Source organism: Oncorhynchus kisutch, linkage group LG10 (assembly GCF_002021735.2).
Source record: "Oncorhynchus kisutch isolate 150728-3 linkage group LG10, Okis_V2, whole genome shotgun sequence".
Lineage (NCBI taxonomy): Eukaryota > Metazoa > Chordata > Actinopteri > Salmoniformes > Salmonidae > Oncorhynchus > Oncorhynchus kisutch.
In genome coordinates this window covers 8657596-8678620 of record NC_034183.2, presented here as the reverse complement: position 1 = coordinate 8678620, position 21025 = coordinate 8657596, and the positions used below count along the sequence as shown (strand labels likewise).

Sequence of the window (21025 nt, the reverse complement as noted above, 5' to 3'; positions counted from 1 at the left end):
CAACTCAACGAAAACTGCTAGGCTACTGTAGCCAACACAATGAAAACGGTTAGGCTACTGTAGCCAACTCAATGAAAACGGTTAGGCTACTGTAGCCAACTCAATGAAAACGGTTAGGCTACTGTAGCTAACTCAATGAAAACTGTTAGGCTACTGTAGCCAACTCAATGAAAACTGTTAGGCTACTGTAGCCAACTCAACGAAAACTGCTAGGCTACTGTAGCCAACTCAACGAAAACTGCTAGGATACTGTAGCCAACTCAATGAAAACTGCTAAGGTAGCCAACTCAACGAAAACTGCTAGGCTACTGTAGCCAACACAATGAAAACTGTTAGGCTACTGTAGCCAACTCAATGAAAACTGCTAAGGTAGCCAACTCAACGAAAACTGCTAGGCTACTGTAGCCAACACAATGAAAACTGTTAGGCTACTGTAGCCAACTCAATGAAAACTGTTAGGCTACTGTAGCCAACTCAACAAAAACTGTTATGGCTACTGTAGCCAACACAATGAAAACTGTTAGGCTACTGTAGCCAACACAATGAAAACTGTTAGGCTACTGTAGCCAACTCAATGAAAACTGTTAGGCTACTGTAGCCAACTCAATGAAAACTGTTAGGCTACTGTAGCCAACTCAATGAAAACTGCTAGGCTACTGCAGCCAACTCAACAACAACTGCTAGGCTACTGTAGCCAACACAATGAAAACTGTTAGGCTACTGTAGCCAACTCAATGAAAACTGCTAGGCTACTGTAGCCAACTCAATGAAAACTGTTAGGCTACTGTAGCCAACTCAATGAAAACTGTTAGGCTACTGTAGCCAACTCAATGAAAACTGCTAAGGTAGCCAACACAATGAAAATTGTTAGGCTACTGTAGCCAACTCAATGAAAACTGTTAGGCTACTGTAGCCAACTCAATGAAAACTGTTAGGCTACTGTAGCCAACTCAATGAAAACTGCTAGGCTACTGTAGCCAACTCAATGAAAACTGTTAGGCTACTGTAGCCAACTCAATGAAAACTGTTAGGCTACTGTAGCCAACTCAATGAAAACTGCTAAGGTAGCCAACACAATGAAAATTGTTAGGCTACTGTAGCCAACTCAATGAAAACTGTTAGGCTACTGTAGCCAACTCAATGAAAACTGTTAGGCTACTGTAGCCAACTCAATGAAAACTGCTAGGCTACTGTAGCCAACTCAATGAAAACTGTTAGGCTACTGTAGCCAACTCAATGAAAACTGTTAGGCTACTGTAGCCAACTCAATGAAAATTGTTAGGCTACTGTAGCCAACTCAATGAAAACTGTTAGGCTACTGTAGCCAACTCAATGAAAACTGTTAGGCTACTGTAGCCAACTCAATGAAAACTGTTAGGCTACTGTAGCCAACTCAATGAAAACTGCTAGGCTACTGTAGCCAACTCAATGAAAACTGCTAGGCTACTGTAGCCAACTCAATGAAAACTGCTAGGCTACTGTAGCCAACTCAATGAAAACTGTTAGGCTACTGTAGCCAACTCAATGAAAACTGTTAGGCTACTGTAGCCAACTCAATGAAAACTGCTAGGCTACTGCAGCCAACTCAATGAAAACTGCTAGGCTACTGCAGCCAACTCAATGAAAACTGCTAGGCTACTGCAGCCAACTCAATGAAAACTGTTAGGCTACTGTAGCCAACTCAATGAAAACTGCTAGGCTACTGTAGCCAACTCAATGAAAACTGCTAGGCTACTGTAGCCAACTCAATGAAAACTGCTAGGCTACTGTAGCCAACTCAATGAAAACTGCTAGGCTACTGTAGCCAACTCAATGAAAACTGCTAGGCTACTGTAGCCAACTCAATGAAAACTGCTAGGCTACTGTAGCCAACTCAATGAAAACTGTTAGGCTACTGTAGCCAACTCAATGAAAACTGTTAGGCTACTGTAGCCAACTCAATGAAAACTGCTAGGCTACTGTAGCCAACTCAATGAAAACTGTTAGGCTACTGTAGCCAACTCAATGAAAACTGCTAGGCTACTGTAGCCAACACAATGAAAACTGCTAGGCTACTGTAGCCAACACAATGAAAACTGCTAGGCTACTGTAGCCAACACAATGAAAACTGCTAGGCTACTGTAGCCAACACAATGAAAACTGCTAGGCTACTGTAGCCAACACAATGAAAACTGTTAGGCTACTGTAGCCAACTCAATGAAAACTGTTAGGCTACTGTAGCCAACTCAATGAAAACTGTTAGGCTACTGTAGCCAACTCAATGAAAACTGTTAGGCTACTGTAGCCAACTCAATGAAAACTGCTAGGCTACTGTAGCCAACACAATGAAAACTGTTAGGCTACTGTAGCCAACACAATGAAAACTGTTAGGCTACTGTAGCCAACACAATGAAAACTGTTAGGCTACTGTAGCCAACTCAATGAAAACTGTTAGGCTACTGTAGCCAACTCAATGAAAACTGTTAGGCTACTGTAGCCAACTCAATGAAAACTGTTAGGCTACTGTAGCCAACTCAATGAAAACTGTTAGGCTACTGTAGCCAACTCAATGAAAACTGTTAGGCTACTGTAGCCAACTCAATGAAAACTGTTAGGCTACTGTAGCCAACACAATGAAAACTGCTAGGCTACTGTAGCCAACTCAATGAAACGCAATCAAAAGTCTCCAGCCTTTTCAATCAAGAAGCCCGTGTGAAAGGGAAACTAAGACAATAAAGAGGCTAATTTGACATTGGCTATGATCCTATGATAAACGAAAATCAGATTTTAATTAAAAGACAATAGCCTTATCGCTATTCACTAGGCCTTACCTTACTAAGATTCTATTCACTGGGCCTTACCTTACTAAGAGACTATTCACTAGGCCTTACCTTACTAAGAGACTATTCACTAGGCCTTACCTTACTAAGAGACTATTCACTAGGCCTTACCTTACTAAGAGACTATTCACTAGGCCTTACCTTACTAAGAGACTATTCACTAGGCCTTACCTTACTAAGAGACTATTCACTAGGCCTTACCTTACTAAGAGACTATTCACTAGGCCTTACCTTACTAAGAGACTATTCACTAGGCCTAACCTTACTAAGAGACTATTCACTAGGCCTAACCTTACTAAGAGACTGTTCACTAGGCCTTACCTTACTAAGAGACTATTCACTAGGCCTTACCTTACTAAGAGACTATTCACTAGGCCTTACCTTACTAAGAGACTATTCACTAGGCCTTACCTTACTAAGAGACTATTCACTAGGCCTTACCTTACTAAGATTCTATTCACTAGGCCTTACCTTACTAAGAGACTATTCACTAGGCCTTACCTTACTAAGAGACTATTCACTAGGCCTTACCTTACTAATAGACTATTCACTAGGCCTAACCTTACTAAGAGACTATTCACTAGGCCTTACCTTACTAAGAGACTATTCACTAGGCCTTACCTTACTAAGAGACTATTCACTAGGCCTTACCTTACTAAGAGACTATTCACTAGGCCTTACCTTACTAAGAGACTATTCACTAGGCCTTACCTTACTAAGAGACTATTCACTAGGCCTTACCTTACTAAGAGACTATTCACTAGGCCTTACCTTACTAATAGACTATTCACTAGGCCTTACCTTACTAAGAGACTATTCACTGGGCCTTACCTTACTAAGAGACTATTCACTAGGCCTTACCTTACTAAGAGACTATTCACTAGGCCTTACCTTACTAAGAGACTATTCACTAGGCCTTACCTTACTAAGAGACTATTCACTAGGCCTTACCTTACTAATAGACTACTCACTAGGCCTTACCTTACTAAGAGACTATTCACTAGGCCTTACCTTAAAAAGCCATTCACTGGGTCCTGCTGCCACAGAAGAAGCTTAACAATAGAGATGCCTGTATCTACTGTCAGTGGCGATGACAATTCAATTGGTGTGTGAGTGAGTGTGACAGAGGAAGTGAAGAGTGGTGGTAACCCCAATGCCACCTGCATTTTGAAAGCAGCCAATAGCCTGGTATCAACAAATCAGCAGAGGCCTTGACTGAGTAGGAGGCACACGACAACACAGAGGTGAGAGAAAGAGAGAGCATTGTTAAAATGTTGAGCTATAGCCAGTGGCTGAAAAAGAAACTGCCAACTACTAGTTGAAGAAAACAGTCTGAAGCTGCAGCTTGTTAGTGAGACAATGCTAGCCTGGATGCAATTATACCGTTCTTGTCACTGCGGCTAGGGAGTCATTACGACAGCTATCTTTTGTTCCATTACACTAAACCGCATTAAGATACCTGCATCTCTATGTCGTCGATTTCAGCGTCTCTAGCCTCGTCTCTGTGGGTTGAGGCATCATGAATGGCCACAGCCTACTGGTACACTCTGCTAACAGACGTCAGACAACAACGGGCTCTGTTCAGAGTTCAAAGGTCAGGCAGCGGAGCACGGCGCAGGTTGACCGATTATGAGTGTGCTTTTACGAATGTGTTTCCCGAGCAGTTGAGGTAGGCAGAAAAAAATAACCAATTCAATAAAAACCAGGAAATGGAAGCAAAGCCTCAATTTAACGCTCTCAGGCCTCTCCTTCTCTCCCTCCATCCCCCCTTCTCGTCCTCTCCTTCTCTCTCAGGTTAAACAGCTGTGTTGCAGGACCCTGTTTTCACGAGACACTGTAAAACGCCTACATTCTGCCCATTTAAAAACACAGTGGAAAAGACACTGTGTTGTGTGTGCAGCAGGGCCGTCACGAGCTAGTCCACCGAGACTACGACTAGATAGTTCTCCTCTACTCACTGGGAGGCTGTGCTCTTTGGTTCAGCATGGAGTTCAGGTTACATTTCCCTCTGCTTGCCCTAGTTTCAGCCTTGATGATCGCTGCCAGCTCCACCTCCAATGACTCTGTTTAGCCCATGCATGAAAAAGGACAATTGGAGAGCGAGAGAGAGAGTTAACCCACCAAGAAGTATTTGTGTTCCCTGACAACACAGCCAGGACTGCTGGGTGTAACATGACCTTTACACCAGAGACAGAGAGAGAAAAAGCTTTTCTACAGACGGCATAACAATCAAGATAGTGTTTCGCGGAGAGCGAGAGAACGAGAGAGAGAGAGAGAGAGAAAAAAAAGCCTCCCGGCTAATCAGTATTCAGGGGCAGGAGCCTGCATGAAACCAGAAGGTAGCAGAGCAAGCTGAAAAAGACCTTAGATCGCCTGATAACTGCACAAGAGTTTGACGGATGGCTTAGCGTCTATTCTGTCCACACGGAAGTGTAATCATGGCTCTGTGTACACTGCCTGACTACATATTCAGAATAAAAAAATAACAAAAATAACATACACCCCTTCTTCCTCCCACTTGGCCGTCTCCTTCCTCTGAGGGACAGCCGATTGAGATCGTGCTGCTATCTGAGAGAGTAAGTGGCAGCTCAGTGTATTGAAGGACAGGGACAGGGTTGACTGCAGCAGTAGCTTCCTGTGTGGACTGGCTGGCCAGCAGGTTTACACTGTATTCTCTGGTCTCAAGCCTAGCTGATACCCTTCTCCCCTCGCTTGGCTCGTCTGCTCTGCCCCTCCCCCCGTCAACACTTCTGATGGGGGTTGGCTGGCTTGGGGACTCCGCCTACTATTGTGTTTCGGGAGGTAATGGGAGGAGACCAAAATACAAAGCCCCCCCCCCTCCTCCTCCTCCCCCAGCAACCAACCAAAACTGGTCAAGTCTTCCACATAGGAAAGTCTGAGCTTATTTTCTACACACATACACCTCTGGGGGTGTACTTTCACTCGCCTGTAAATCCAACCTCAGTACTGTACAAAATCATTTTTCCTAGAGTAGCAAAAACAACACAGCACTTACATTTTGAGAAGGCTTGAAGATTCTTGATGTAAAAAATAAAAAAAAACTAGAAAAACTAGAAAAAGGGTGTTAGCTCTGTTGCTGGGGAGTTAAGCCAAAGGAATGTCAGGCACACACACAGTGCCTCAGTCAAGCCCCATCCTAAAAACACAACTCCCAGGCTTCCCTTGAACAAATCCAAACGTTAGACGAGTAGACTGAGGAAAACAACATGGCTGCCGCTGTGGCCGTGGTGAAGTTGTAGTAAACAGTTCCGGGGACACCCAACTGAGAGATCAAGCTGCTGCTCTCACCTGACCCGTCTTCTCACTACATGCTCCAACAACGTCCCATCTGTGCTGCGGAAAATACCGGAAATCCCCCTTGCGCCCTCCCATCACTCTCCTTCCCTCTCTCTCTCTTCTTCTTCCCGCCTTCTCCTCCCCTCCCTCTGGCCATTCCACCAGAGCGGTATGTATTACAATAATAACCCACACTCTTGTCAAGGTCACCCACTGGAGAGCTCAGTCAGAGAGATGGCCGGGCTGCACAAAGATCCAGATAAGCAGTGCAGAACCTGTACATCTCTTCTCTCCCCGCTGCTTAGTCATGCCTTTATCTCTGCAGCCCCCGAGATAGACTGCTGAGCCCTAAGCCCGAGAGACTGCTGAGCCCTAAGCCCGAGAGAGACTGCAGAGCCCTAAGCCCGAGACAGACTGCAGAGCCCTAAGCCCGAGACAGACTGCAGAGCCCTAAGCCCGAGACAGACTGCTGAGCCCTAAGCCCGAGAGACTGCTGAGCCCTAAGCCCGAGAGACTGCTGAGCCCTGAGCCCTAAGCCCGAGACAGACTGCTGAGCCCTAAGCCCGAGACAGACTGCTGAGCCCTAAGCCCGAGACAGACTGCTGAGCCCTAAGCCCGAGACAGACTGCTGAGCCCTAAGCCCGAGACAGACTGCTGAGCCCTAAGCCCGAGACAGACTGCTGAGCCCTAAGCCCGAGACAGACTGCTGAGCCCTAAGCCCGAGACAGACTGCTGAGCCCTAAAATTTGTCAAAGACTCCAGCCACCCTAGTCATAGACTGTTCTCTCTGCTACAGTACCGCACGGCAAGCAATACCGGAGTGCCTGGTCAAGGTCCAAGACGCTTCTAAACAGCTTCTACCCCCCAGGCCATAAGACTCCTGAACAGCTAATCAAATGGTTACCCAGACCATTGCCTGTCCCCCACCCCCCTTCTACGCTGCTGCTACTCTCAGTTTATTATCTATGCAGAGTCAATTTAATAACTCTGCCTACATGTACATATTACCTCAATTACCTCGACTAACCAGTGCCCCCGAACATTGACTCTGTACCGGTACCCCCTGTTTATAGTCTCGCTATTGTTATTTTACTGCTGCTCTTTAACGCCTTGTAACTTTTGTTTATTATTGTTATTCATATTTTTGTAACTGCATTGTTGGTTTGGGGCTCGTAAGTAAACATTTCACTGTAAGGTCACACCCGTTGTATTCGGCGCATGTGACCAATAACATTTATTTTCATTTGACTGCTGAGCCCTAAAAAATAGCTCACTACCTCTACTGTTCTCCCTCTTACAGTGTTTGCATCTCCGCCTGGAGAGAACAAAAACCACTGTAAACACCTCCGCCAGGGGAGAACAGTAAACAACACCTCTTCCAAGAGAGACCAGTAAACACTGTAAACAACACCTCCGCTAGGGGAGAACAGTCAACACAGTAAACAACACCTCCGCCACGAGAGACCAGTAAACACCTTAAACAACACCTTCGCCAGGAGAGACCAGTAAACACCTTAAACAACACCTTCGCCAGGAGAGACCAGTAAACACCTTAAACAACACCTTCGCCAGGAGAGACCAGTAAACACTGTAAGCAACACATCCTCCAGGGGAGAACAGTAAACAACACCTCCGCCAGGAGAGAACAGTAAACACTGTAAACAACACCACCGCATAGAGAGACCAGTAAACACTAAACAACACCTCCACCAGGAGAGAACAGTAAACACAGTAAACAACACCTCCACATAGAGAGACCAGTAAACACTGTAAACAACACCTCCGCATAGAGACCAGTAAACACTGTAAACAACACCTCCGCATAGAGAGACCAGTAAACACAGTAAACAACACCTCCGCATAGAGAGACCAGTAAACACTGTAAACAACACCTCCGCATAGAGAGACCAGTAAACACTAAACACCTCCACCAGGAGAGACCAGTATACACTGTAAACAACACCTCCACATAGAGACCAGTAAACACTAAACAACACCTCCACCAGGAGAGACCAGTATACACTGTAAACAACACCTCCGCATAGAGAGACCAGTAAACACTAAACACCTCCACCAGGAGAGACCAGTATACACTGTAAACAACACCTCCACATAGAGAGACCAGTAAACACTAAACAACACCTCCACCAGGAGAGACCAGTATACACTGTAAACACCTCCACCAGGAAAGACCAGTAAACACTAAACAACACCTCCGCATAGAGAGACCAGTAAACACTAAACAACACCTCCGCATAGAGAGACCAGTAAACACTAAACAACACCTCCGCATAGAGACCAGTAAACACTAAACAACACCTCCGCATAGAGAGACCAGTAAACACTGTAAGCAACACCTCCGCATGGAGAGAACAGTAAACACTGTAAACAACACCTCCACCAGGAGAGACCAGTAAACACTAAACAACACCTCCGCATAGAGAGACCAGTAAACACTATAAACAATGCTCCAGCTAGCAAGCCCTGATGGGATTATTTATCCACAACAACCACTGTTCTCCCCTGGCGGAGTTGTTGTTTAGAGTTTACACAATGCTGGACTGGGCCAGAGGTGTTTCATACAGATATGACCAAACACATCACAGCCAAGGTCTAAATATTACAGAGCAGATCTGGAAGGGACAAAGCCAGAGCGATGCTCCCAAAAAAACTGAGCAAATAAGCAAAGCATTGGATTAAAGAACACTCCATATTTGACTGCTAGAACTGCCCACACAAAAACTTGCATAAGTAGTTGTGCAACAACTTTGGACTTCAGTTCAAATGATATCTAGCCTAATTAAATACACTCCATTAGAAATGTACTTTTTAGTGTGGGAGTAACAACGGTGAGAGAGGAGTAGGGAAAGGGAAGTGCCCACAGGGGAGGAGGAGAGGGCTGTGGAGAGCTGACTACCATCATGCTCTAGTACAGTCGCTTCCAGGCTGTAAGACCTTGTATCACCCTAGCTAGTCTCTCTCTCTCTCTCTCTCTCTCTCTCGCGAGAAGCCACTACACACAGTAGACAGGCAGCTCTCCTCATGTACAGCGAGAAGCCACTACACACAGTAGACAGGCAGCTCTCCTCACGTACAGTGAGAAGCCACTACACACAGTAGACAGGCAGCTCTCCTCACGTACAGCGAGAAGCCACTACACACAGTAGACAGGCAGCTCTCCTCACGTACAGCGAGAAGCCACTACACACAGTAGACAGGCAGCTCTCCTCACGTACAGCGAGAAGCCACTACACACAGTAGACAGGCAGCTCTCCTCACGTACAGCGAGAAGCCACTACACACAGTAGACAGGCAGCTCTCCTCACGTACAGCGAGAAGCCACTACACACAGTAGACAGGCAGCTCTCCTCACGTACAGCGAGAAGCCACTACACACAGTAGACAGGCAGCTCTCCTCACGTACAGCGAGAAGCCACTACACACAGTAGACAGGCAGCTCTCCTCACGTACAGCGAGAAGCCACTACACACAGTAGACAGGCAGCTCTCCTCACGTACAGCGAGAAGCCACTACACACAGTAGACAGGCAGCTCTCCTCACGTACAGCGAGAAGCCACTACACACAGTAGACAGGCAGCTCTCCTCACGTACAGCGAGAAGCCACTACACACAGTAGACAGGCAGCTCTATACTGAGTCCAAAGCCATAAGAAGGCTCCTTTCTCAAGGTGAGCCCTGAGCTGCACTGAACTCTCCCCCTGCCTCCTGTAACTGCTCTCTCCCAGGGGTGGAAGAGGAGGACAGGGGAACAGAGGAGGGCCCCTGTGGCCGACAGGACGAGAGCTGTTTTAAGTTAACTGCATATGCAAATCAAGCAAACGCGCTGCCGCTTTTGCCTGTGCCACCTCCCAGGAGAGGACACGCCACCACCACCAGGCTATTTATAGACCGCATCGGTTCCATCTTCGCTTGCACTTCCTGTTCTGCAGCAAGTCCCTGTAGGGAGGGGCGGTTGCCCTCCTTGAAGAAAGCAGCCAGCCAGGCAGGGAGGCTTCCGACAGAGCCTCCTCTAATTCTCCTACACATACCCAAAACTCTTACACACCATCCACACTGCTCATCGCCTTCTTAAAACTGCTATATGTTTTCTGAAAGGGTAACCAGGCGGTGGCCATCTTGGAAACGTGGCAAGCCAAAAGTGCAGTCAGGAATGTATATGGGCTGGTAGTCGAGTACTTAATAACATTTAAAAAACACTTAAAAGGACTTTTACCGTGCCGTTAAATCAATTAAACGAATGAGCTTCCGAAGAAACACAAAAGGACGCGTCATATGAGCTGAGGATCATATTATCCAATGTGACGAGCCACATTATGTGGCTTTGGTTATACTTCAGTGTTAGCAGTCTTACCACGAATGAACCACTCTACGCATTCCCAAACCTACACAGCCACTACGAAGTCGTTACGGCACAAAATGTCCGCCACACACTCCGTGACGAGGATGGCGGCTGGGGAATGCATAACGCTGCCACTCCTGTCTAATCAGTTATCTAATGTGTCTCCATTTACCCAAGGGACAGAGAGTGAGTCCGGTGGCTGTAAGGGGAGCTTCTCGTCCATGCATTTGCCAGGGTCAGACAGAGGCTGTGGCACAGGGCCACGGGGGCCCCATCTCATCTCAGTGTGTCTGTCAGTTCCATACCAGGCAGTCAGAGCCGTCGCTCCCTAGACCACCATTAGTGACCTGCTGTATCTACGGTGGCCCAGTTATCAGCAGGGGGATGTCACTCAACGTTAACCACGCAACGAGGTCTACAGCACGTCTCAGAGGGGGGAAATGGGAACACTGCTTCCCAAGAGCCAAGGGTTGATTGAACCAACAGTCTGGATGCTTTAGTTCAGCTGCCCCCCCCCCCCCCCCAATGAGTTGTTGGGATGAGCCGGCACTGACAAGAATAGGGTCTGAAGCAGACAACTGCCAGAAAGGACATTAAAACGACCAGCGAGCCTTCCTCCCCTGTGCTGCTGCTGCTGCTGTCATGGAGATGGCAAGCAGACTACACAGAATCACTATGCAAATCCCTGCTGTCTATCAGGCTTAAAGGACAAACTCTCTCTCCCTCGCTTTCACCCCACTGAGTGACAGACAGGAGAGAACAGGGGAGAAGGGAGGGAGGAATGGAGGGTGAGAGAGAGAGAGAGAGAGAGAGAGGAGACCTGCAGTAACTTCCTGATTAAAACACTAGACGTAACAGAGATACAGTAAGCAGACAGAGACAGCTGGGGGGCCCACCTAAAACTCACAAAGCCCCTCTCCTCTGTGTCCTTACGCATATGGGGCTCCTCAACGAGAGGGGGGATGGAGGGAGAGAAGGAGAGGACGAGAAGGGGGGGATGGAGGGAGAGAAGGGGGGGATGGAGGGAGAGAAGGGGGGGATGGAGGGAGAGGTGGAGAGGACAAGAAGGGGGGATGGACGGAGAGAAGGAGAGGACAAGGGGGGGATGGAGGGAGAGGACGAGAAGGGGGGGATGGAGGGAGAGAGGGAGAGGACGAGAAGGGGGGGGATGGAGGGAGAGAGGGAGAGGACGAGAAGGGGGGGATGGAGGGAGAGAAGGGGGGGATGGAGGGAGAGAACGAGAAGGGGGGGATGGAGGGAGAGGACGAGAAGAGGGGGATGGAGGACGAGAAGGGGGGATGGAGGACGAGAAGGGGGGATGGAGGGAGAGAAGGAGAGAACGAGAAGGGGGGGTGGAGGGAGAGAAGGAGAGGACAAGAATGGGGGGGATGGAGGGAGAGGACGAGAAGGGGGGGATGGAGGGAGAGAAGGGAGGGATGGAGGGAGAGAAGGGAGGGATGGAGGGAGAGAAGGGGGGGATGGAGGGAGAGAAGGGGGGGATGGAGGGAGAGAAGGGGGGGATGGAGGGAGAGGACGAGAAGGGGGATGGAGGGAGAGAAGGAGAGAACGAGAAGGGGGGTGGAGGGAGAGAAGGAGAGGACAAGAATGGGGGGATGGAGGGAGAGGACGAGAAGGGGGGATGGAGGGAGAGAAGGAGAGGATGAGAAGGGGGGATGGAGGGAGAGAAGGAGAGGATGAGAAGGGGGGATGGAGGAAGGAGAGGACGAGAATGGGGGATGGAGGGAGAGAAGGAGAGGACGAGAATGGGGGATGGAGGGAGAGAAGGAGAGGAAGAGAAGGGGGGATGGAGGGAGAGAAGGAGAGGACGAGAAGGGGGGATGGAGGGAGAGAAGGAGAGGACGAGAAGGGGGGATGGAGGGAGAGAAGGAGAGGACGAGAAGGGGGGATGGAGGGAGAGAAGGAGAGGACGAGAAGGGGGGATGGAGGGAGAGAAGGAGAGGACGAGAAGGGGGGAATGGACGGAGAGAAGGAGAGGACGAGAAGGGGGGATGGACGGAGAGAAGGAGAGGACGAGAAGGGGGGATGGACGGAGAGAAGGAGAGGACGAGAATGGGGGGATGGACGGAGAGAAGGAGAGGACGAGAATGGGGGGATGGACGGAGAGAAGGAGAGGACGAGAAGGGGGGGATGGAGGGAGAGCAGGAGAGGAAGAGAAGGGGGGATGGACGGAGAGGACGAGAAGGGGGATGGAGGGAGAGAAGGAGAGGACGAGAAGGGGGGGATGGAGGGAGAGAAGGAGAGGACCCAGGTGGTGTTCTAAAGCACCACAGACCACATCCTGCCTGTTTATTTGGCATTGGAGGAAGCTGTTCCGTACCATTTACGATCGCCATAACAACCAAGACCCTTAGGACAGAAGTAGTCTTCACATGGTGTGACAAGATCGGTCGGGTCAACTTGCATAAAATTGACCGTAGAAGCACACACTGGGGCCCCCTCCATCGTGGTACTCAGAGTAACCCAAGAACCTCAAAAAGCTCCGTGTTCAACAGTCTGGGTCCCCCCCCACCACGTCCTGTTTTTGATTAATGAATCCGGTCGGGGCTCGTGTTCCCAGCACGCCGGGCTTTCAAAGTCGCACGCTTCCCTGGTGCCATCTCATCCCAATTTCTCTGACGCTTCCTGGATAACTTGCTCAGAAGGCTCAAACACACACACACAGTCACACACCAGAGTAATCAGCGACTGCTCTGTGAGAAATGGCCGCCGGCTCTGGAGCTGATGTCCTCTGGTATTGGTCATGCAAGCGCGCCGGCTGCAGTGAGTGCGTGGGCTTTAAAACACTGCTCTCCTTCCCATGCCTTCTCTCCTTCTCAGTCGGGCTACCAATACCAGCCAATTTCCTCTAATGCTAGTCCTTATGAGCAACAGCGGCAGTCTGTTTATACTGCAGTTAAGCTATTTCACTTTGAGCCAAAGGATCAATTTGCAGGGCACAGAGACAAAAGGAAATGAGAACCTGCTCTCTCTCTCTCTCTCTCCTTCACCCCTCCCTCTCTTTATTTCTCCCTCAGTCTCTATGTTCTTTTTAAAGGAGAAGTTAGGTGCCAGTGAGTGAGCACAGGGGCTGAGAGGGCAGTCACTGACCTTTCCTTTTGGTTTTGTCCAGACAGCCCCTTTAATGTCTCCTGCTTTGCTGGAGCCCGGAGTTCAGCGGGGGTCACGGAATGCTCCAGTGCCGTTTTAAAACCCTGCTGTGCTTTTCTCACCATCGCTCCTCTCACACCGAGAACAGAGTTCCATTTCAGGAAACCTCAACTTTAGAACCATGTACTGGACTGTGTGGTGACCGACCTCCAGGTCTCTAGAACCATGTACTGGACTGTGTGGTGACCGACCTCCAGGTCTCTAGAACCATGTACTGGACTGTGTGGTGATCGACTTCCAGGTCTCTAGAACCATGTACTGGACTGTGTGTTGACCGACCTCCAGGTCTCTAGAACCATGTACTGGACTGTGTGGTGACCGACCTCCAGGTCTCTAGAACCATGTACTGGACTGTGTGGTGACCGACCTCCAGGTCTCTAGAACCATGTACTGGACTGTGTGGTGACCGACCTCCAGGTCTCTAGAACCATGTACTGGACTGTGTGGTGACCGACCTCCAGGTCTCTAGAACCATGTACTGGACTGTGTGGTGACCGACCTCCAGGTCTCTAGAACCATGTACTGGACTGTGTGGTGACCGACCTCCAGGTCTTTAGAACCATGTACTGGACTGTGTGGTGACCGACCTCCAGGTCTTTAGAACCATGTACTGGACTGTGTGGTGACCGACCTCCAGGTCTTTCGAACCATGTACTGGACTGTGTGGTGACCGACCTCCAGGTCTTTCGAACCATGTACTGGACTGTGTGGTGACCGACCTCCAGGTCTTTCGAACCATGTACTGGACTGTGTGGTGACCGACCTCCAGGTCTTTAGAACCATGTCCTGGACTGTGTGGTGACCGACCTCCAGGTCTCTAGAACCATGTACTGGACTGTGTGGTGACCGACCTCCAGGTCTCTAGAACCATGTACTGGACTGTGTGGTGACCGACCTCCAGGTCTTTAGAACCATGTACTGGACTGTGTGGTGACCGACCTCCAGGTCTTTCGAACCATGTACTGGACTGTGTGGTGACCGACCTCCATGTCTTTCGAACCATGTACTGGACTGTGTGGTGACCGACCTCCAGGTCTTTCGAACCATGTACTAGACTGTGTGGTGACCGACCTCCAGGTCTTTCGAACCATGTACTGGACTGTGTGGTGACCGACCTCCAGGTCTTTAGAACCATGTCCTGGACTGTGTGGTGATCGACCTCCAGGTCTTTAGAACCATGTACTGGACTGTGTGGTGACCGACCTCCAGGTCTTTAGAACCATGTACTGGACTGTGTGGTGATCGACCTCCAGGTCTTTAGAACCATGTACTGGACTGTGTGGTGATCGACCTCCAGGTCTCTAGAACCATGTCCTGGACTGTGTGGTGATCGACCTCCAGGTCTCTAGAACCATGTCCTGGACTGTGTGGTGACCGACCTCCAGGTCACCACACTATACAAATGCAGACAGATACACACAGACAATCACCATACAAATGCAGACAGACACACACAGAAAAACACTATACAAATGCAGAAAGACTCACACAGAAAAACACCATACAAATGCAGACACACACACACAGAAAAACACCATACAAATGCAGAAAGACTCACACAGAAAAACACCATACAAATGCAGACACACACACACAGAAAAACACTATACAAATGCAGACACACACACACACCGAAAAACACCATACAAATGCAGAAAGACTCACACAGAAAACACCATACAAATGCAGAAAGACACACACAGAAAAACACCATACAAATGCAGACACACACAGAAAAACACCATACAAATGCAGACAGATACACACAGACAATCACCATTCAAATGCAGACAGATCCACACAGACAATCACCATACAAATGCAGACACACACACACAGAAAACACCATACAAATGCAGACACACACACACACACACAGAAAAACACCATACAAATGCAGACACACACACACACAGAAAAACACCATACAAATGCAGACACACACACACAGAAAAACACCATACAAATGCAGACACACACACACACACACACAGAAATCACCATACAAATGCAGACACACACACACACACACAGAAAACACCATACAAATGCAGACACACACACACACACACACACACACACACACACAGAAAACACCATACAAATGCAGACACACACACACAGAAAACACCATACAAATGCAGACAGACACAAAGCGTAAAGTGGGGCAGTGAAGAAGAGTGTGCCATTAGCCACCCCTGTGAGGGTGATCTGCAGAAGGGTGATAAATCTGTCGAAGGGTAAATAAACGGGATCCTAGCGACAGCTGAAACTCTGCATGGAAACAGACACAGTGCTGCTCCAACCTGGCACCTTAACGCCTCGGGAAAGAAGAAAAATAAGAAGCACTCCTCTCTCTAGTTCCTTCCTATTGTCCTCCCTCCCACCGTTCCCCCTCAGGGCAGGTAGTGCTCTCGGGGAATGGGAGTCAGATAATGTCACCTAGGATGGTGTGCTGATGAAAGACCACTTCCTGCCACTTCTTCTCTGCGCTAACAAATCAGGCATGTAGAAGATACAGGACCTTCTGCTTGTGATGAATCCCAGCATTTACACCACAACCACAGAGAGACACAGAGGTAGAGAGAGAGGTAGAGAGGTAGAGATAGAGAGAGATAGAGAGAGAGAGCTGGGGAGGAGTGGAGGGCTCAGCAGTTCATCACATGGTCTTCTCCGTATGACCCTTCAGGGAGACGAGAACAGCCCTATGACCCTTCTTGACACAACGCGCATCCAACCAGGAAGCCCGGAAGCACCAATGTGTCGGAGGAAACACCGTACACCTGGCCAGCGCGCACTGCGCCCGGGCCGCCACAGGAGTCGCTAGCGGCCAAAATCTCCCTAACCCAGACGACGCTAGGCCAATTGTGCGCCGCCCCATGAGCCTCCCGGTCGCGGCCGGCTGCGACAGAGCCTGGGCTCAAACCCAGAATCTCTGCTGGCACAGCGACCACTGTGATGCAGTGCCTTAGACCACTGCACCACCTGGGAGGTGAAAACAAGTTTATAGGGGATGTGCTTTGTGTTTTGCTAAAAGTAAGTGGTCTGCTTGGTGAAACGGACATGAACTTCTACCATGAAATGCAAGTGCTTTTCAATACCTTCACATTGTCAAAGGAACATTTAAAGAATAGCACTCAGACACACACAGACACTCCGACAGACACTCAGACACTCCGACAGACACTCCGACAGACACTCAGACAGACACTCAGACAGACACTCAGACACTCAGACAGACACTCAGACACTCCGACAGACACTCCGACAGACACTCAGACAGACACTCAGACAGACACTCAGACTCAGACAGACACCTCAGACAGACACAGACACTCAGACAGACACTCAGACAGACACTCAGACAGACACTCAGACAGACACTCCGACAGACACTCCGACAAACACTCCGACAGACACTCCGACAGACACTCCGACAGACACTCCGACAGACACTCCGACAGACACTCCGACAGACAGACAGATACTCAGACTCAGACAGACACTCAGGACAGACACTCCGACAGACACTCCGACAGACACTCCGACAGACACTCCGACAGACACTCCGACAGACACTCAGACAGACACTCAGACAGACACTCAGACAGACACTCAGACAGACACTCAGACAGACACTCAGACAGACACTCAGACTCAGACAGACACTCAGACAGACACAGACACTCAGACAGACACTCCGACAGACACTCCGACAGACACTCAGACAGACACTCAGACAGACACTCAGACTCAGACAGACACTCAGACAGACACAGACACTCCGACAGACACTCCGACAGACACTCCGACAGACACTCAGACAGACACTCAGACAGACACTCAGACTCAGACAGACACTCCGACAGACACTCCGACAGACACTCCGACAGACACTCCGACAGACACTCAAACAGACACTCAGACAGACACTCAAACACACAGACACTCCGACAGACACTCAAACAGACACTCAGACAGACACTCAAACACACAGACACTCCGACAGACACTCAGACACACACAGACACTCCGACAGACACTCAGACAGACACTCAAACAGACACTCAGACAGACACTCAAACACACAGACACTCCGACAGACACTCAGAAACACACAGACACTCCGACACACACAGACACTCAGACAGACACTCAGACAGACACTCAGACAGACACTCAGACACACAAGTGTAACCTATCAGGGGCTTCGGCTGCCTGCCACGGCCTCGTGATGAAACTGAGGAATGTTAAAAATGTTATTTTTCCATATTTATCCAAAGATCTGAGAATTGTGTCTTCCTTCAAGAGAGAGAGAAGGCTGCGGTGCAGTGTTTTGTTGAGCTGACCCTCCTCCCTCCCATCCTCTTCCTTGGACTAGGGCCCAGTCTATGCTTCCTAGAATGACTCTGTGGTCTGTATTGTGAAGGAGAGAAGGAGGAAGGGGGAGGGGTGGGATTAAACATCCACAACAGTCATGCTCTGTGTCTGTCAAGAGGAGCGATGCACCAGACAATGGGTAGAGGCAGACAGAGGAGGAGCCCTGTTACCAGCCTGCTGTCTTCTATTATGTTGTATTGTGTTTATTTAACCTTTATTTAACGAGGCAGTTAAGAACAAATTCTTATTTACAATGACGGAATAGGACCAGGCAAAAGACCTCCTGGGGGGGAGGGGGCCTGGGATTAAAAATAGAAAATAAATACAATATAAATATAGGACAAAACACACGTCACAACAGGACAGACAACACTACGTAAAGAGAGACCTTAAGACAACATCTCTATCTCTCTCATCCTCTCGGTACCATCGTGCTGCGTTGGAACACTGGGGGGAATTAACCCGCTCTCCCCCATACGTAGGCCCTGACGGTAACCATAGCTACTGCCGTTCAATAGAGGCTCTTCAAGCAAGGCTGTTCATTCCTTCCCTTAGTGGAGGCTGTTTCAACATCCTCCGAATGGAATCGAGACTATTTTCCCAAATTGCTCCGGGAAAAAAAAAACAGCAGTCAATTACGAAGCCGCTTACTTTGGCTAATGAACAGGTTATGCTTGGAACTCGAGTGGATTCTTTCTCCCTCTCTCTCTCGCTTTCCCTCCATCTCCTCCGCGGTCTGTTGAATCACAATGCCTGCCACTGATCGAGTGGGTTGACGGACGGCTGAATGAACAAGTGATGTTTTACAGGACAGGGAAAACTGCTTTCAGGAAACCAGTGTGGACTCCAGTGTGCTCAGCCGTGGTGCCAGGAGAGCCCTTCCCCGTCCCTCATGATGTCCAAAAAGCCCCCCCCCCCCCCCCCCCCTCCCATTCCAGACAGCCACAATCCCACATTGTGCCCTCCCTCCCTCCGTCCGTCCATCGCTGGCTGCCATCAGTCTGAACCATTAAGAATGTTGGCCACAGCTCCTCCCGAGGAAGACAGTGTTCCCTGTGATTTCCCTTTGGAAAGAAGACCCTTTAGGGGGATTTAGAGAGGGTTCTAATTCAAAGGGATGCGTGTCAGGGAGGTGGTGGAGAGGTGGGTAAACACCTGTCACATGGGCCATGGCTGTCCGTGTGGTTTAACCTGGAAACGAGACGTGCCACACACCCCCAACCCACCTCAGTGTTACAACACCAGCCGTGTCCCCAGTACTAACATCGCAGTCTTAGACAGATAGATTACAGTAAGACGGTAGTCTCGGATATCCCAGACTCTGGAGCATCACAAGCTAGGCAGCAAACGCACAAGGTAGGATGTTGTGTTTACAACGCTCATGTTTAGCGAGGGCAGCAAGCGGCTACAGCAGGGACGGTACGGGGGACGCGCCTCCCCTTTCCGACTCGTCCTCTGACCCAACTGACGCTGCATCTTGTACACACTCATGGCTCACACAAACTCCATTGTAGACAGTCTGAGAGCTTGGATTTCAATACCCCACCCTCTCACACATGTCCTCTGACCCAACTGACGCTGCATCTTGTTCAGATCATTGGCACATTTCTGGATGTAACCCATCTGCCCAGAGAAACTTGAAAAGTGGCAGAAAGTCCTGCCAGCCACTGGTTTCAATTAGTCTCCATTCAAGGCCATTTAACATATACTGGCAGTACCAAGTAGCAGGATCACCAAACTTCACCTCCTCACTTCTCCACTAAAACTCCTTCGTCCTGCGTCGCTCGTGACCGGCCTTGTTTAATAAAGACGAAAAGGCTGAAGCGAAGGCCCTCGGCTTAATATTCCCCAAGCTGAGCACAGTTAACCTGTGGGAGGGTTGAGGGAAAATGTTCTGGAACACGCAGTGGGGGGGCTGGCCGGGGCCACAGAGGGGAGCTGAGCCGCGATGTGTAAGGGGGAGAGCTTCAAAAGGTTCAAAGGCACCGCAACATATGTGGGGGTTTAGGGAAGGGCGTAGGAGGCCATAAACATTTGCCGCTTGCCGGGAGTGCATGCCTCATATTGAACACACCCGGCACACTCTTCCTCACACCATTAAAGTAGGCTAGTATCAGGCGTAGACATGTACGAATCGACACTACATCATAAAGCACTTTAAGAAGAGCATATGAAAGTAACAGCAAGGCTCTACAATAAACCAAGTGGCAGAAGTTATGAGGAAAATCAATTAAATATCAGAGAGGCTAATGTCTCTAACTTAGCAGAACCTTAGATGAGCACTACACTCCCTGTGACCTCCGGTGACCTCCAGGATACCATAAACACATTCCACGCCTGAGGCTCCAGTGGAGGCCCTGCGGCATGAGTTTACAACAAGTCAACATCCCTCGGAAGGAGAGGAGGCTTTTGGACCAACACCTCATAAATGATCTAGTTAACCTAGTAATATCAACCATGTGTAGTTAACTAGTGATTATGTGAAGATTGATTGTTTTTATAAGATAAGTTTAATGCTAGCTAGCAACTCACCTTGGCTCCTTGCTGCACTCACGTAACAGGTAGTCAGCCTGCCACGCAGTTTCCTCGTCGAATGCAATGTAATCGGCCATAATCGGGGTACAAAAATACAGATAAGCGATTGTTATGAAAACGTGAAAATCGTCCCTAATTAAAACCGTCCCTAATTGAAATCGTCCCTAATTAAAACCGGCCCTAATTGAAATCGTCCCTAATTAAAATCGGCCTTAATTAAAACCGTCCCTAATTAAAACCGTCCCTAATTGAAATCGGCCCTAATTAAAACCGTCCCTAATTGAAATCGGCCCTAATTAAAACCGGCCCTAATTGAAATCGGCCCTAATTAAAACCGTCCCTAATTGAAAATCGGCCATGCCGCCCCTGGACATGTGTTAACAAACGGGCTCCGCAAAATGGACACTTCTGAACAGACCAGTGACTGGTAGTGTAACTGGGTTCAATTGGTTTTCTCCAGTGACTAA

The 21025-nt window shown here is 48.9% G+C and overlaps 1 protein-coding gene across 4 annotated transcripts in view; it reads right to left on the bottom strand.

Annotated features, from left to right (window-relative positions):
* The window catches only part of LOC109897699 (zinc finger protein 609), a 189472-nt gene that overhangs the window by 63752 nt on the left and 104695 nt on the right, over nucleotides 1-21025 (bottom strand). Inside the window, exon 1 of one of the 4 annotated variants that reach the window (XM_020492220.2) lies at nucleotides 5836-6985. The exons of 2 other annotated variants lie outside the window; for them this stretch is intronic. Coding sequence is in view for 1 of the 2 variants with exons in the window: in XM_031833011.1 (XP_031688871.1) it covers nucleotides 4279-4284 (6 nt within the window). In the remaining variant the exon portion in view is untranslated. Of the gene's footprint in view, nucleotides 1-4278; nucleotides 5633-5835; nucleotides 6986-21025 lie in introns of those variants that run through there. One more of the 4 variants, XM_031833011.1, reaches the window with a different exon arrangement.